This window comes from Passer domesticus, chromosome 15 (assembly GCF_036417665.1).
Source record: "Passer domesticus isolate bPasDom1 chromosome 15, bPasDom1.hap1, whole genome shotgun sequence".
In the NCBI taxonomy this organism is placed as follows: Eukaryota; Metazoa; Chordata; class Aves; order Passeriformes; family Passeridae; genus Passer; species Passer domesticus.
Window position 1 is genome coordinate 4544580 of NC_087488.1, and position 18967 is coordinate 4563546.

The 18967-nt window shown below is 38.5% G+C and overlaps 1 protein-coding gene across 30 annotated transcripts in view; it reads left to right on the top strand.

Annotated features, from left to right (window-relative positions):
• RBFOX1 (RNA binding fox-1 homolog 1) overlaps nt 1-18967 on the top strand; it is a 1139646-nt gene that overhangs the window by 690107 nt on the left and 430572 nt on the right. For 18 of the 30 annotated variants that reach the window (XM_064390362.1, XM_064390361.1, XM_064390359.1 and 15 more), the window contains one exon: nt 14006-14131. The exons of the other annotated variants lie outside the window; for them this stretch is intronic. In XM_064390362.1, coding sequence (XP_064246432.1) covers nt 14006-14131 — 126 coding nt within the window. The remainder of the gene's footprint in view (nt 1-14005; nt 14132-18967) is intronic. 30 annotated transcript variants of the gene reach the window in all.

Below are 18967 nucleotides of genomic sequence, written 5' to 3' on the forward strand. Positions count from 1 at the left end.
GCCTAGTGAAAATGTCAGGTCTAAGTAGGCAAGACTTTTACATAGAAGTACCTTGGGAAAGAACCTAAAAATTAATCTTTTCCATCTGCTTTAATTAGCCAGACCTGGAACTGAGGTATTGAAATACGCTATTACAAATAGGGAGATGAGCAAAGGAAGAAATTATTCCTGCATTGTGATCCTGATTTCTACCTTTCCTGCAATACTTCATACATTTGAATAAGGTTTAAAAGAAGCTCCAGATTGTGGAAATGATGTTTCCAGAGATGTTTAATTCAGAGGGATTGCTGAAGTCTTTGAGCCAATATGTTGACTCAGGAAGTACCTGGGATTAAGTGCTAAAATACATAAATATTAACAAACTAAAACCAAGATTTTAAACATATTCAAAATAAACTGTTCACCTGATCCCTGAGTACTGCATCTCATACTACTGATATCATTGCTGTGTTCTTCAAAGAGAAAATTACTGAGGAGGATTTTTGATTGTTATTTTTCCCTTTATCATAAAAGATTAAATTGCTGCCTTAAAATGTTCAGCAAAATTTCCAATGAATGTTTATAACTTCTGCAGATCAGAGTTTTTTCTAGTATTTTTGAGAGAAATTGCTCTCTGAACGCAGCCACTTACACAAATGAAGTTATTTATTACATTGTATTAATTTTAAATTTCTGCTTTACAGAAATTACATTTGCATTTGATATTTCTGCAGTGCAATAAAATGGTAACTGTGCAACAAGAACCATAATCCTGGAGAACCCTTGAGGTGTTGTGCAAGAAATACAATGGCTTAATATCAGTAAAGGTGTATGAGGTGATTTGATATGAGCATTTTTAATGCATAGGAGAAATTCAAGATGCAGAGAGAAATTGCTTGAGTTCATTTTAAGATGAAAACTCAAAATTTGGATATAAAAAATTTCTAGAAGGAGGAAAACTGTGTAAAAAGCTACAAATTCCGTTTGAATATCTGAAGGATTAGTTAAAGCAAACATGCATGATCATGAAATACGCTTTTATTGATCAGTTATTAGGTGATGAAACTCCATTCCATTGTTCTGTGTAAAAACCCACTGGATAGATCATTTTCCTTCCACTTCCATGTGGAATTAATGCTTTTCAAGGTTATGTTTTCCTCCCTGTACGGTTTAATATTGTTTTTCACCCCTTGGGCAAAGAAAGGACATCTTTGGTTGTGTTGTGTTTGTTCCTAAATCAAAAATGCTGTCACTGCATCAGGATTACAGGAGAACAGGTGGGAGAGCCTTGCTCTTCAGGAACAAGGGCTGGGTTTGGTCTCACAGACCTTGAGGAGGTCAGCCCTGCCCTGGAGGACCTCTCCAGGAGGTGACAATTGTCCTGTCCTGGCCTCACAGCTCAGATCCACCTGAGCCAGACTCCTCTGGCCCTAAAATCTCAGGGTCTGCCTCCCTCCTTCCAGTCCTTTCTCCCACTGGCTCAGGACATTGCATTGCTCTCCATGCCCAGCAATGTTTGCTGCTCTGCATGAAGGCATTTCCCAAGTATGCACAAAGGATATTTATCTCTTCATATTAAATATTTGATCTTCCATTGTATTGATTCAGTAAGGACAAGGGGCTTTGTTGCTTTTTATTCTCTCTGAAGCATCAAAGCACAGACCCAGCCAGAAACAGATGAATGTGAAAGAGCTCTGGTGTCTTGCTGCTGTGTCTGGTTTCACACACCAGTGTTAAGAGCAGCTGACCAAATACAGGACAGGATTTTTTTTTTCCTCTTTTTTTTCCTCAGATTGTCAGGGATATCTCTTTGGGACTTGTCTGCAGCAAAGGAAACAATTTGAGTATCATGTAATCATCTCCCTGCCATTTTGGGAGTGGTATTTGTTATTTGCCCTGTTCTGGTATCTCTCTGGAAAGGATGTTAGGAGTGGTTTAATGGCCTGTGGGCTGGATGTCAGACCAGATGGTTTGGACCCATCAGTCTTGGTTTTCTGTGAAAACTGTGAGGGCAGGTGTTCTAAACCTGACTGTGCTGGTTAGTTACTGTGACAAAAATCACTTCTGTGCTTTGTGCCTCAAAACTCCCATCATAAAAGCCTGGATGTTATTTAGCAGCCTCAGACATCATATATATTAATTGGAAGTTTAATGTAATTAAAATAGTCATGTCAAAAAAATATACTATTTGGACTTGATCTTCCACATATTAGAGGAAGATTGGAACTCAGATCAGGTATTAATTACTGTTCAAATAGTGCACGTTTTCTGTTGAGTGATTCCATGCCACTAATCTGTACATTGCACAGTTGGCTGTCTCACCCTTGTAATATTTTCCTTTTACTTCTTTTCCTTACCAATGGATGTGGTGCTTTAGCCATTCCACTTTCTGCAAGCCTCATGCTGTCAATGTTCACATCTATTAATGCTGCGTCCCAAAAGGCAGAGCGTGTGAGGGAATGCTAATTGAAATTACTGTATTTATTCCATTGCAATTACTGTATTTATTCCTCTGGCAGGAGAAGTATCAATGCAGTGTAACGGTGTGTGTCAGGGCTGGAGAGGGTGGAATTCACATGCACAATAGCAGCAATCCACTTTGTGCTGCAGATAATAGGAGACAGCACTTTGCTGGGAGCAATGACTTTCATGTCTGCTCTGTTGTGTGAAGCCAAAGCCTAAGGCACTCAGATAACACATATTAATAGGGACAAAACTTCCAGTGTTCTGGGAGTAAATATTCACCACTTCCATGTTAATCCATCCACTTTGATTGTGGGATATAAAACCAAATGGAGAAGTATGTGCTCTCTGCAGATGGAATGTTTGAAAGTAGAACTGACTTCACCAGCTAGGCAAAGCAGCAGTGCTGTGAGCATGGAGCTGCGCAAGGGGAAGAAATTCATGTCACCTGCACCTCTGGGAATTATTGCAATTTTTGCAGTTGTATGTGTCTCTGGAAAGAATCTGTATTTTCCCTCTACTTTCAGGACAGATAACCTGGATTTCAGGTTGGTAATAGGAGGTTTCTGCTGAGGGTTTGCATAAACTTTACTTGCACAACAATCTCAGTGCTTGCTTCTGTTAGCTAAAAACTAAACCTTTTCCAAAAGCTAGAGACCTGCATTCTTTACCTAAATAAAACATGTCCTTCTCATTGCTGTGTGGGCTTACCAGTGATCCCTTCAATGTAGGAGTGTGCTGGGTTTGCCATAGAAGCAGACACACCTGAGAAAGAGAGCTTTGCTTCCACATTACAGAGCTCTGCTGTTCTGTAATCAGTGCAGTTGAACACTAAACTTCTTATCATTTAATGTCATTAACAGCAATTTGTGCTAATAAAAAACTTCTTGTGAGCTTGACTCTTCCCAAGAATACAGCATCCACTGATTTGCTCTTGTTTCCAGATTCACCAGAGCATGTGAATGGTGCTTTTTATGGCAGGACACAGAACAGGGACCAGGGGAAAGGAGAACAGCTCAAGCTGCTCAAGTGATTTTGCTCCAGCACATAGATTTTGTGCCAAAGAATGAAATAGTGTCCTAATGATGTTTAGTTGAGCTCTAATAATGATCTAAATGTAACCTGCTGTATATTTGGGTGTTTTATTAGCTGTTATTAGCTATAATTAGCTCAAATCTAATAGTTTCACTGTATGTGATATTGCATAATCAAAGATACAGTGTGAAGCAGTGTTTATTGGCATGGCTTTGGGTTTGGTGCAGAGTTATGCCCACTGACTGTAACAATTTGCTAAAATTTTGGGGAATATATTGTAGCAATATGGAGTATCTGTATGTAATGCCTTTGCACATAAAATATGTGGGATTTCTTTAAGAAATGTCTTGGATATGTTTTGAAAAAGGCGTTGTCTGTTCTCTCGAAAATAATTTTGTTCATTTGAAAGACCATGCGAAGTACTTCAAATGAAAGGATTTTAGATAATCCTGTAACATGCAATAAGAAATCTGATGAAAACCATGGAAAATTCGGAAGTAAAATATTGTTCTGTTGTCTGCATATTAGCATGAAAAGCACAAGCCTGTAGTGTGCATGTTTGTAGCTCTACTTTGCCTGACTTCTCCTCCAGTGTCAAAACCTTAAAACCCTGCAATAATTTTATTCCATTTTCTACTCATTTCACTATGAGACTAAAAGGATTTTAATTAGACCCACTCCACAAGCTGCATGAGAGCATCAGCAGCGTCCGCTCATGAAATGAAAAAGGAAATGAAGCAAAAAGATGCTCAAGTCTCAGGCACGTTTTATTGGGGTTGACAGTGGTAACTTATTTAGCAGGAAAGAGGCACTCTCTTCAGACCCTGAATTACTGCTCAGCTCTGGGGTCTGTGCCATACAGAGGTTGCATTAGAATATCAAAAATACTCTGGCTTTCCCTTGAAAGAGTATGTTAAGCAGTATTTTGGCTAGCACACAAATTATATATAAAATGTACTGTTTTCCTTCCTCCTGGTTTTTCTCATTCAGGTTACAATAAGAGATTTTATATCAATGGCAGTGTTATCAATATGGCATTCACAAAGCAATGTTATCAATGTGGCATTCACAAACCTGGACACCATGGGGAAGCATTCATTTGTTCTTTTCAGAGGAAACAACTGAGTTATTCTAAAAAAGATTAAAAGTTTTCAGCCATGAATAAAACTGGTTAAATTACATTGAAATGCCCAGATCTAGTGTGAAGTTGTAGCAAATAGAACAAGAACTGCCATCATTACAGCTCTGAAATGTTTTGTACCAGTCTATTGGGCCTCATTTTGTAATTCACTAATTTGATATTCAAATTCTGTTTGATGTTGTTCCTGCAGCATCCCTACCTAAATTAACAGTACTGAATTATAACCTAATAGACCCATCTTCCACCCACACTTTGATTTGTCAGAAACTATTAAAAATTAGTCATTTATTATTTAACAAACCATTATTTTGTGTTTCCTCTGATCTGTAAGCAAAATTTCAAGGCATTAAAAAAATTTAGAGAATGGCAGTGGAGGTTGACATGAAATCATCACCTCCCAACAATTAATAGCTGCATAAATGTATGAAGCCAAGCAGGCTTTTAAAACTTATTTTTAATTTTATTCTTATCCTTGATGAGTATGAAATGGCCTGTTTTTCTTGCTAAGCAGGCTCTGTCTCTGCTGCCTTTCTTGGGAGGAAGGACACACATTTAGTAGGTGCATTTCTCTCTGCTCTGCATTCCCACACAGGGCTTGGTGCCAGTTCAGCTGAGCAAAATCTGTGGTCATTATGTGAAGCAGAACATTCCAGTGTCTGCTTCTTTAATTCATTTATCCTTTTTTTTTTTAATTATTATACGTACTTTTTGTATTTCTGGAATAGTCAAAACTTTAAAAATGCATTTTGCTTCTTTCTTCCTCACTCCCTCCCCTAAATCAGGCAGGTGTTGTGTCACTTGTTCCCTCCAGGGCACAAGGGATCACATTCCCTTCTTGCTTCACTCTATTTATCTCAGGAACCTTAGCTTGAGTTTTCTCCCAAGATTAAAGTTATTAATATTCATTTAGCTCATGTTTCCTCAGAAAGTAACAGGCTAAGATGGCCCTCAAACTTTCTGAAGTTTTTCTCCCTATCAGATATTGCAATCTAATAATAAGCTAAGAACTTGTAGTTCTTGCAAGACATTTCACACACCCCCTTCCCAAGGAAAATATTGTGTGGGCAGTGTAATGTTCCATTACAGTTCCTAAGTTCTGCCTTCTTAGAGCAGCAGGGTGGAAGTGTCAAAGGACTTTATTTCAAGCATTATTTGCTTTTATAGGAGCAGGCAAGCCAATGAATTAATTTAGCTGTTGAAAGGAGCTGTGGTTTCATTTGTGGCAGTTTGTTCCCCCATGTCTAATTGTCTCCCAGCCCCTAAACAGATCTTGATTTGTGTAGGATGAGTGACATTGTTGACCCCTCCTTTAATCCTGGAGCTTCAGGTACCTCCTGGTAAATTAAGAAAAACTTTCACCTGAGACAAAAGGTTTGCAGCCCTTGACTTGATTCTCCAGAATAAATGATGCAGGGAGCAGTCAACTATCTCCTCTTTTTTGTTGTTTGGGTTTTGGTGTTGTTTTTATGTTTGGTGGGGTTGTTGTTTTTGTTTTGTTGTTGTTGTTTATTTTTAATGCCACCCATCTTACTGGCAAACAAAGAATGAGTCCAGGCTTTGGGGCTGGATACAGGGAAATATCAAGGGTTGGTTAATGCGTGTGAGTTCAGCATTGTTACAGTAAGGCAGAGACCCCAAGGTCAGATGGTGGCAGAGGCTGAATGTTTTGCTGATTTGATTGCTGTGGTTCATATTATGAGTGTCTCTTTTCTCTGGAGGAACATTTCCCAGCTTCTGGAATTTGTCTGGTAGCTTGTGCAACTCATCCCATCTCCTGCAGTGATTTAGATTAGTGTGTTCTGCCTAAAGCCATTCCTGGAGGGATACACAGGTAAACACTTGATGACTTGGAGCAGGGAAGTGATGTTTTTTGGTATTTGTTTTGTGCTCAGTCATCAGTTCTACAATAGTTTGTTAATGCTTTTAAGTGCAGATAAAGATGCAGCACAGAAATAATAGAATTTTAAATTTTGTGTCTGTAATTACTGGTGTTAAATACATCAGCTGAAGGTTGGGGGTCTGTTTCCATAGGGTTCCTTCTTTTTTGATGCTTGAATCCTGGAATTTAGAAATGGCAGCCAGCCTGTTTTAAAGATGGTCTGGGCTTTATGGTGCACATTAAAAATTACTTTCTCACCTGGTATCTCCCACTGTGCTCCCAGAATCCACCTTTGAACTAGAAATAATGACCTGCTTTCCCTAGGTCCTGGAAGCCTCACGACTCAATTTTGAGTTTCGGGTACTTAAGATGGCTGTGGGGGGAGGGGGAAGTGTTTAAAGTGAACAATGAGAAAGTTTTGGGGTTTTTTTTTTTTTGGGGGGGGTTTTTTTTGGATTTTTTTCCACCTTACTTTGCAGTAAACCCCTGATGTCTGTGTAGGAAAATCCCTTAATATTTGTACACAAATGCTTACAGGGCACACCCACAGATGTGTCTTACATGAAACCCAAATTGTGTAGGGGGGTTCCAGCACCCCCCAGACATTGTTCACAGCCAGAAACAACCCACTCCAGTTGTTGCCTGCTCCTACAAGCACCAGCACATGTATTATTTTGAAGCTGAGCTGAATAGACTCGGTTTGACATCTGTTGCTAATGCTGCAATCAGATTGATTACTACCCTTTGTGCCAGTTTTTGTGGCTGCTTGTTTTTGGGTTTGGGATTTTCTTTGTTAGTTTATTTGTGTCTTTGGTTGTATGTTTTGTTTTGCTTATTTTTTTGTTTGTTTGGGATTTTTTTTTTTTTGTTTTCTGTTTGTTGATTTTGTTTCTTTTTTTTTCCTTCCATCTACTTCTCAAAATAAACCTCAGAACCTCAGGAAACCAAACATGTTCTTGAGAAGAATTTTATGCTATTGACAGTTGAAACTGTATTAAATTTCCTTATTTGATTTTTCTTTCTTTTTTTCAAATTAGTCAATATAGTTGTCTTAGTATGAGTTCACATATTCTATAGCAGTGCAAAGGGCTGACTAATTGTAATATGATAAAAAGGCAAAAATTTTGCTGATGCTTATTAAAAGTCAGTTGGAAATAGGACTGCTTTGAATGTGTGATAAATGAGTTTTCCTTTTCTATATTCCTAGTAAATAAGAAATTATTTAAAAATCACCCTTTTCAAAATTGTTTTCTCTTTTGTGTATTTAATTAAGACTTCCTCCCCTTTGAGACCCATTTAGTGCTGAGCAGTTTCTGTGAAACTGGACCCAATTCCTTAAGATTTATTTGCCTTTAACAGACTGGAGGCTTTCGGTAGCAAAATCTAGCCTTTTCAATCTAAACTAAAACTTCATTTTCTATTGTATAGATTTATCAGCTGGCAAAGCACATGGTGTGCAGCAGTAAAGAGAACTTGCATGCTCTGCTAGTGAACAGCCAAGGGCTGTTATTTTCTTCAGTGTATTTCTTCTTAATTTCATGGCCAAAGACCACGTGAAAAGAAAACTACTTTTCAGACAAGAGGAAAAAGTGTTCTTGTTCACCAGAGGAAATGTCAAAAAGATAATTTGAAGGAGGGGGAGTGGGAGAGGAATGTCTTGAATTTGTGGTAGCAGGGAATGATGGGATGCAGTGAGAGTCAGTTTCAGAAATCACCTTCTTTTAAGGACCATCTACTTAGTGAATATATAAAAATAAATAAATATATATATATATAACTGTAAATTAACCTTTTCTGCCTCTACTGAAACTGATTTAGAACCAATGAATAGAATATATCTGTAAATCAGAAATGGTACCAATTGTGGCTGCCCTAAGGACCTTGGATTGGACCCTCCAGCCCACAGGTTCACTCAGGGCAAGCAGTAATTATGATCCAACTGTGTTGTGAAGGGAAAGAGGAACTTTGAGAGGTATAAAGCTGCTCTGAGTTCTAGGAAAATACATCCACAGGTGAGGAATGCAAGAATTCTGCTTGCCCCAAAACATTTCTGGCTACAATCTTCTCAGTTCCATATCCACCCACTCTGAGCTCTTGAATCAAGGGCTTGGTCTGTCTCTCTTTCTCTGGCAGTGATTTCCTGGTGTCACTGTGCAAGCCTCTCTTCATTTCCAGTCTGGAAGGATTTGCTGATTGCTGGTAATTCTTTGATCACTTCTTCAAACAACTGATCATAATAATTATAATGTTCTTATTTAATGAGGCAGCACTCCTCTAAGGACTAAGCAAATATTATTTATGGCTCAAGTGATTCAGGTACAGAGAAGTTTAAATCATCATGTAGTACCCAAGGGAGGGCTGCACTATTTCTGTCTCAGATGTCTCACAAAAAATACGAGTGCTTGCATCCCATAAGATTTGCTTAGTAGATCTGATGCTCCTCAAATTATACAACTTTTTATGCATAAATATGAGGACATGGCATAGATCTTTGCTGTGATGGAGGAAACAGTTCCTCCAAGATTTACTGCAAAGTATTCCCATATTTTTCAGTCTATAATATTTTATACTTTTTTGGCTCAACTCTCCCTTCTTCCTCTCTTCAGAAAAGAAAAGAAAAACATCCAAAGTTTTATCAAGTTTGTGTATAAGGACAGTAGTTTGTACAAGGCCTTGTTTATACCCAGTTTCTGTTTCTAACCTGTTTTGGTTAGCAATAGGAGCAAAAAACTCAAATTTACTAATTACAGCTTCTTAACCAAAGTGCCTCTGCCATATAAAGCCCTTAGAGTGATAGAGTTACATGAGAAGGATTGTCTTTGACAAAAATTAGCTCATTTTGTTCAAAAGTGGATTAAGCCCCACAGAAGGTTTAAGGTTTGTGCTGTTGACCTGCTATAACTTTGGGCAGGCTGCCCCTGGAGCAGCAAAGGGCAGATTGCTCTTTTTTGGTGATTTTGACACAGGAGTGTTTGAATTAACCTGTTGTACAGCTTCAGAGTGTGGTTCCTCCCAAGCCTTAGCTCCCCTATGGCATTGCACTAGTGGAGCTATGTTCAAATTAACACTTAGAGTGGGTGGGGGCATGGAAAATGTGCAAAGAAATGCTTTAATTGTGTCTACTATTTAGAATATTGAATAACAACAAAGTTATATTAAGGTTAGTCAAGTGACTTGATTTACTTGCTTTCCTTTTTGTTCCTCCAAACCCTCTTTCTCTGAGATTTCCTGGAGGGCCTGTGTGATGATGCTGGGCAGGACATTGGCGTCAGTGTCCCAGGGTCCCTGTCTGCCAGCCAAGGAAAGGGAAATCATTTGCAAGCAGTGCTCTTTAAAAAGCAGCTGATTGTTCCCAGAGTGCCCAGCCAGGCCAGCCCTGCTGTCCTCCCTCCCTGAGAGCATCTCCAGCCATGAAATTCTGTGTGCTGCTGTGTTCTGTGGAGTCCTGACTGGCCCTTCCTTACATGATTCATAAGGGCAAAGGTCTTTAGAAATTTCCACATCATCCTGAACTGTTCTCTGCTTTTTTAGTCTGCTGCTCCTTCCCCTCCTGTCACACCACGGTGCTTTCCTTTGCACCACACAGCTCTCTCACACCACTGTCCTTTTCCCTTGCATATTAACCTTGTTTTCTCTTTTCCTTATTGTGTCTGAATTCCTTGGTACAGAGAGTGGAACTTGAGATCTTTCTTTCTTCTGTCTGTCTCTGCATCAGAGACCGGCAGAATATGACAGGAATTTATACCAGGGACAGATTGTGTTCATTTCAAATAGAAGTGACCTATGGGAAAAAGGATTTATTGAAAGGTAATGACATTTGCTGCTAGTTCAGAACTGAAGGGAGCTACAGGGTCACTCATTTCAGTGGAAGGGGCAAAGGGTTTAAAATGGATGAAGTAGATTAAGACCATCATGTTCAGATACCTGTCTTTCCACTTGAAGCATAGAAAATTCTAGTAAAAGGACTGGGGGAAAAAACTAAACAAAACCACCAAAGGCACAGCCAAAAGGGTAGAATGTATAACAATATCTTTAAAACTGCTAAAGGAAAACAAAATGGGGATGGCAAATCTTACAAAAAAATTCTGCAATGTTTTCTAGCAACCAAGTAAATAAATCATTCATTTTTAAGTGCAACAACAATACTGAAGATAATCAGCTGGAGAGAAAAGGAACTTCCTTGGTCTCTTGTGTGTGTATACCATTTTATAAATGTAAATTTTTTATAAATGTATAATTCTCATGAATGGACATTCAGAATTAAATGTGTTTTTTAAATTCCAGAATCAGGGCTGGTAATTTCCCCTTTAATTAAGATATACTCAGAATTAATAAATTTTATTTTTTAATATCTCTAGATTGAGAGCACTGGGGATGATCAAGTTATTTTTCTATCATGATTGCTTGATTTAATTATTTTGTGAAGATTTGAGGATGCCTCCATTGAAATTTCTGGGAATTGTCAATCTGAAGTCTTAACTCTTTCCTTCCAAAACAGGGGAGGTTTACAACATAGTGCTTGTATATATCTAGTTTGTATACTTTTATGTATTTAAAAAAAATACACAACACTGCTGATTTTTAGGAATTTTACCTGTAAAAACATATCTGGAGGGTTTTTTGGGTTTTTTTTTTTTAATTCATTTTTTTTAGGATACCTTTTGTTTCCAGATTCCTTCTCTTTTGAGATACTTTTTTTTTTCACCAAGGTCAAACTACTCTTAAGAAATTACCAAAAATCTAGAGTGTAAAGATTGTGTCTTGAAAAGCGTTGTTTCAACCACTGAAACAGTGGTGAATGACCTCGTTTTTTGTAGTGTTCCATAATTTTCTAAATGAGTCTGTATGTGGTTATGACCTTATTAAATCAGTGCAATCATAATCTGAATAATTTACTAGTATGAGATAATTATAAGGGTACTTTAAAAAAATAGTTTTACCTCTGCTTAGAACTGCTTGGAGTCTTTAAAATAAATTTCATGGTTGAGTAATTTAAGAAATCATAAAAATTATTGCAATTAAAGAAGTGGTTAATAATGTCTATCTTGTGTAGTTGCATTATGGAAACCAAAGTAATTCCTGTTTTAATTGTAGAAGTGTTAAATTTAAGTGGTGGCATGCAAATGGCTCATGTAGGGATGAATGATGGAATCAGGCAGTGGAGCTGCCTGGCTGCTGGGCCAGGGAGATTTTCACTGTCATTGCTGCAGGGAATTGGGGCTGGGGCTGGGACAGCCCTGGTGGCTGCTCTGGGGCATCTCGGAGCTCACAGGCTGCTCACTCAGATCCCAGGGGCTCTGGCACTTCACACCCGGCTCTGCCAACCTGTTGATGATCAGAATGAATCTCTCTGTGTCACCAAAACTGCAGGAAAAACTAAAACCCTCCAACATCCCACACCATTTTTAGTGTTAGAGAATCAAGGCATTACTTTATCCCCATCAGGATGTGCAGCAGAAATTATTTCATCCACGCATAGCCTGGGTTGTGCAGAGAACAGCATTCCATGACACACAAATTTTACTAGATTTTTCCCAAACTTTATACAGTCAAAATAGAAATTCACTGGTTCGAAGTTCATTGGTCCCAGTTTACACAGTTCTCAGTGTTTGGTTTCCTATTGATTGTGGATTTCTTCACCTCCAATGCTGATGCTCTCCTTCCTTGTTTCTCTCATCTCCTTTCCAAACCAGGTGTCTCTGACCATGCCAGGGGTGATGTCTGGGGTTGATGGTTGTTATCTTGTGTGTATCTTCTGTGCTACTCCCAGTCTGTTGAGATGTCAGCTCGTCACACCTTGACTGATGAAACAGTCCTTTGAAAAGAAACTTCAATTCTGTTCCGCCAAGGCAAAGGCAAACAAGGCTGACTAAAGTTACAAAAAAAAAAAAAAAAAAAAATTAAAATTACATTTTGTATCATTTTCCCACATCTGGAGCACCAGGGCTGTGTAGTTCAGCACCAGGGTGGCCAAAGAGCTGGAGGGGGCCCTTGTCCAGGTCAGCTCTGTGAAGCTCAGCAGAAGCAAGGGAAGGTGAGCATCATGTGATGTAAAATCCTCTTTATCCCTGGCTGATTTAGGGCTGCACACATCAGGTGCAGAGAAGTCACTGCTCTGGAGGGGAGTCACCTCAAGTGTAGAGTTTCCAATAGAGTAGAAGAACTCTGAGCTACCCAGTTAATTTGCTCGGAGCAGTCTCTGGACATTTACCTTTACAAGCTCTGCTAGCACGGTCATTGTTGTCCACAGCACAGAACAAATTTTAAACAAACAACCCAAAAACTATTTCAAAAAGACAGAGTTTCTCTTTGAATGATGACCTGTCCCAAGAGAGTAAGCTGGAGAAAGTAACCATACAGTATTGTTTAACCAAGGGGGGAGGACAGGGGGAGGGAGGCAGGAAAAAGAAAGGAAAAAATACAGGGCAACTGCAGAAAGAGTTAAGCCATTTTTCTATTTACATGGTTTATTTCACAAGTGTCTGACTCATTGGGCATAACCAGCACAGTTAAATTACAAAATTACTATTTGGTTCTTTTTTATTGACTACAATTCAAAGCTGCTTCAAGCCTTCCAAATTTAATCCCCCCAGCTCTTTGCCAAGAACATTACCTTTTATTTTCTGCATTAAACTGTGTAAGATACCCCTAAGGCTACATGTGAGCTCACCCTCCATGATAGGAGCTAACAGAGTGTATCAATTGTTCATGATTTCCTATTCTCCTGTAAATTGGGAGAGGCGGGAGAAGCACTGGAATGCGAATTTTGTGCTGTCAGCAGTTCCTCTGCAGGCTCCAGCTCAGGCAGTGCATAGCAAGGGAATTAATTGTGGGATGTTTGCAGCTCTTCACTCCGAGTTGCCTTTTAGCAGCCTGTCAAAACTCAACTAATCAGCCCACTGCGTGTATTTTGATATGCTTACTTTGCTTTAACTGTTGGGATACTCTGTCTCCTGGCCCTGCTTGGTTCCAGTGAAGTTCAGAAGGTGCCAGGAGACAGCAGGGAGGAAAAGCCCTTTTCACAGACACCACGCAGCCTCTCAGTGATACTTTCTGAGCCTTTGACTCCAGGCAAATTCATTGGGTTAGAAGTAGCAGAGATTTTTATGAGCATATTTCAGGTGTTTCCCCCCATTATGCTCCACCTCCTAGTCTCAGATTAGGAGTTTTCTTATAAATTGACTGAGTTGCAGGTGGGAAATATTTATTTATAACCCTAATTGCTTAATTACAGGATTTTTTATTTGTGGAAATTAGTGCTGAATTTATACTATAAGTTATAACAGGCGTCTTCTCAAGTATATATATAAAAATAAGATTTCTATTCTTGGGAATTTGTGACATTCTTAAAAAAGTAATAAAAAAAATCTCAAAGCCTCACTGCAGGAAAAAGCTCCAAAAGTAAAGCAACAGTAGGGGAAAGGAAATGTGATTGTGTGATTCAGAGGCTGATCTCCAGAAATCTGAGACTATTTTCCAGTTCTGATTGTAAATCTTGTCTAAATTAGGGAATTGGTTTCTCACCCAAATCAGTGGAAGGCTCCAGTGTACAATTTGTCCTTGGCAGAGATGAGCACAGCACAGTCTCCTGTGGAAGGGGATCACTGCTTTCTCTGAACAGGCCTTCAAGAGAGGTGGGTGTCTTTTAAATATTAAATTTCATCACACAATTTTCATTGTCTTTAAAGACTTTGTAGCTTTGAATTGAGGAGAAGTGAATTTTTTGACCAGAAGAGCTAATTTGATCCAATTTACATGATATTTTGAGAAATGCTCTTTGGTTGTTGACTACAAAGCAATGTAAACAAGTATATCAATTGTGTAGGAGGCTGACATGTTTTAACATTCTATGAATCTCCAGATTCTCTCATTTTTTGTTAAGTTTTGTAAGAGTGAAACCCCAACCCGAGTGCTATACCCAGATGTCATAGGTAGCACTTGTCTGCCATTATTTAACAGATAATCCCAAGCTATAAGGTTGACATTTTAAACCATGTTTCTTGTCACTATATTGTTCAATCATTTGTCTTTTTCAATCTCCCTTGAGTTGAAAGGAAAGACACAGTGAGAATTTTGAGATTTACTCTTTGGAGAAGGAAATGCTGAGCAGGTTGTGTTGGTGGCTCACAGTGCCAAATGGAGTCAGTGCACACAGAAATCACACAGCTATCAGGTAGCCTCATGTACTGCCAGCATTCCACTCACTCCCAAACTTCAAACTGCTTTGTCTCTCAGTTTCATTAGAAACCAATCCTTGCTTGAAATATTTATAACTGAATAAATGATCTCTGAATTTGTTATTGAGCTGTTGAAGCTCTGTCATAGAGCATCCTTGCTGACTGTGGCTGGTTTTGATACTCTTTGGTGTTGAGCAAGTTGCCACTTGGGCTGAGAAATTTGTGGTGGATCATTGACCTGCAGCACTGGGGACCAGGTGTTCATGGAACTCGAGTCCTGATATGAGGAATGGACTCAGACCCTGATATGTGAAAATCCAGTTTAAGGGGAACTCCTAAGGAAAGTTCTTCTGCACAAAGGCTCTCCTTAAGAGCTCCCTAGAAGATAACAAAATAGTTAAGAATAAATGTTTGCCTGTCTCTACCCTTACCAATGAAAGATAAACTTTGTTAAGCTCTTAAAAGTAAAGGAACGTGAACTGCAATTTGTACACTTCTGTTTGGTAGATAAGGTTAGTGATGATTAGGATAAATGAATAGCAGCTAATGACAGACTTCCTGGTAAAGACTGATGCATTTGAAGTATTAGAGTTTCCTTGGTGTACTTTGAAGTCTCCTCTTGCTTCAAAAGAATGAAAATGCCAGTTCCTGAAAGCTGGCAGATGGCCATTGTGTTGTCTTAGTTCAGAGTGGAAAATGATCTGCACAAAGAGCAGGCAGAGGTAGAAGAAGTCATACCTCTGGTAGAGTGAACTGGGAGGAAAGTGTCCAAATGGTTGGGGTTTAGGATGATCATTATTTTCTCACACCACTGAGGTTACCTCGTGCTTCACTCTCTGTTTGTAAGAGTTGAAGAATGATAAGGTTGTTGGATATACCACTGCCAAACTACAGCCTTCAAACCTGGGCTTTTTGGACTTGTTAAAGTATGTGGAAGAGAAATAGTAAGAAAAATAGAAAAGATGAAGGAACACAGTGTGGGTAAGTATACAGACATAAGATTAAGGCCAGAGGAAAAAGAAGGTGTAAGAAAATATCCTGTCTTAGAAGTTGGCAGGCCAGAAAATGACTTGGAGAACAATCAAAGAAACTGGCTCCTTCTTTTTTTCAAGAAACAAGAGTGCCAGCCTTTTAGACAACATCAACAGCAAAAAAAAAGAAATAATCTCTAAAGCAAGGACTCAGTTAGACCCTAGGCTTAGCAAAAGGAAATTTTATTAAATTCATTACAGAGGTATAATTTAAGTAAAAACATTCCTCATGCTTGGCTTTGTCACTGCCACATGTGCTGCAATAATCTAGGCTTGTATAACACAAATATTCCAGAAGGGCATCACTCTTCTATTTGAAAATATCTAAAGAAGAGAATCCATTATTTTTTTTTTCAAGTTTAGTTCAGTATTTAAATAGACATTTAGTAATAGGAACAATTACCTATTCACAGATTCTTTCTGTGCTCTAGTTAATTGTGTAAGAGTGAGCCCGTTAAAGGAAATAACTCTGAACTGGTTTTTCTGAAGAAATGAGGTTGCACTAGGGATTAAATCCAACTGAGGAAAAAAAAATTACTACAATCAATGATGGGCAAAAAGAATAATCCATTTTGACTTTCGAATCCCAGTTTGAGTTTGAGCTTAAAGTTAGAGTGACTTTGAGTGTACCAACACTTTCAATAAAAGAGTCTTAAAAATAAATATGATGCCTCAGGATATGAGGGGCATTGTTTTGATTTTACTGCATGATTCTGTGAGTTGAGCTAAGCTAGAAGATGATTTGTTGTGAAATGATTTTTCATTTTCCAGTCAAGAACCCTACTTGAAGCACCTCCTCATCTTAGCACAGGAAGCAGCTTGTAGCCCAGAATTCTGAATTAGGCACTGCATATGCAGAAAGCCACGCAGCTTTAAGCCTGGACTCGTATCCCTGTAAGATAAATAAGACTTAAAGGTGTGTTGCAGAGTTTTCCTTGGCTGCTGAAGCACTCGAGTGGCTCCTTTAGTGGCTCAAGCCCAGCACAGCTCGCAGTGCTCATTAGCTGCCTATTGATTGTGCTCAGAGCCTGAGCTTCTGCACCCAGGGATGGAATCACTGCTGACAGCTCCTGCTCTGCTCCTGCCCGGGCTATTGACACAGCTGCTGCTTGAGGAGAAATAAAGTAAACGCTAAGCTTGCATTTGTAGCCTGGGATATGGTTAAAAGTCACCTTTGTCACCAGAACAGCTTCATTTCTCTGATTGTGTTGTGATTAGAGAGCAAAGGTGGAAAAGGTTCCTCAGCAAAGGTTCCTCTGTGTTTTTGTTGGAATTATGACTTTTCACTCATAGCTTAGAATTTATAAATGAGACAAAATATGCCATTAAATCTATTTATTACATTTGTGGGTTTTCCAGTCCTTGAGTGAACACCAGTTGTGCTGCTGTGAGTGTTTCAAATTATGGAGCAACATTGTAAACACAAACATTTAACTTTACTAACTCAGAACCCCAGACCTGCAGATCTTCAAAGCATTCTGATTTGTTGAAGTCTGAACATAACCAGTATAATGAGATAGATACAATTTTAAATCATCTTGGAATATAGTCGATAAAAATAATTTAACAGATTAGATTTATATACCCAGTAATTCATAATAAAATAAGAATATAAGCCTAATGAGTTAATAAGTAATTTTTTCATCTCCACAATAAAGTGCTTCAACATTCTGAATAAGTAATAGAATATCAAGTTCCTTTAGTACTGCTTGGAAAAATAACTTGCCCAGACAGGTTCTGTTTGTAGTAGGACTCACCTGAGAAATCTTTGTAATCTCAGAATAAAATTTGGAATTTTTCATCCACAATTTGTACATATAGGTAGGAGCAATCATCACTCAACCACTTGTAGATGATGAGGGTTTTATTAAAAATCGTACAAGAATGTTCTTTCAATTTATTCTTTCTCTTATCAGCGTAAGTGGGGGAAAGATTAAAGTAAAAAAGGAATGTGTTAAGATGTCAATAAACTCAGACCTGTTGTTAGATGAGATCCCTGAGTTCTTTTATCAAGATCCCCCAGGGCATTAACCATCATCAGGTGGGAGATCAGAGTAACTACAAATACCCATTCTCAGCTGAGTAAAACACTCTACTAAAGACTCACCAGAAAACTTCATTAAAGCATTTCTGGAAAAATAAACAGTTGAAATGACAAAATCTATTTTTAATGTTCCTTCTCTAGGATTACTTCACTACATATTACTTAATCTCCTTTGAAATTATTTTTTTAACCTGTAGAAGGTTTTATATGTATATATGTGTGTGTGTGTATTAGTGTATTGTCCCCATACATAAATGCCAATTTCTAGCTCAAAGCCTCTGAAAACAGGTAAATAATATTCCTGGGAATTCACATCTAGAAACTGTGTTTCCAGCTGTGAGCACAGTACTAACCTCTGTTTTCTGAACATGACAAAACCTCTTATCACATCAAATCAGAGTTTATCTCATGCTAACAGATGGGGAAACCCTGCCATACCTCTGTGTCAGGAATTCACTGGGGTACTATTATATGCTCAAAAAGCTATCTTCACATATTAGGGGTGAGAATTATTTTTGTGAGGGATTCCACGCAATGTGAAGGGTTGGGTTTTTTTGTGTTAGGATAAATGCTTTCAGTATGCTCTTACAGAGAAGTAGATTTGTGTGCAGAGAGAAAAGGTATTTTTTCCTCAGAAGTGTTAGATCAAAATTGTCTAGGATTAGATTTTTCAATTCTGGGCTTTTGTTTGTTTTTCTTTTAAAAAATCATATTTTAGGAGTAAAAGATCAAACTCAAACATTTGTCAAAGAAAGTGAACTTTTTAGCATTTTTTCTGCATGATCTTTCTCAGATCATTTGCATTCAGGATCTGCATGTTTCTCTTATAATTTTTAGTTTTATGACTCTCCAATGGTATGCAAAATTAATATTCACCCATCAGAGAGGTGAGTAAGTGTAATGGCATTTATTTAGGATGCAGGTAGAGAATTCTTTACTTTCAGGTAACGGTGAGTTGAGCTTTGCTGCCTGCCAGACCCCACTGGGGGCCCCTCTCTTGCTCCCTCTCTGCAGCAGACTAGGAGGAGAATAGATAAAAAAGCTCATGGACCATGAGATGAAGGCAGGGAGATCATTTATCACTTACCAGGGCAAAACAGGCTCAACTCAGGAAAGACTAATTGCATTTATTGTCAATTAAAAATTGAATTGGATGGTGAGAAACAAAGCCAAAAATAAAAATACCGGACCACAGCACCTTTTCTTTCCAGGCTCAAC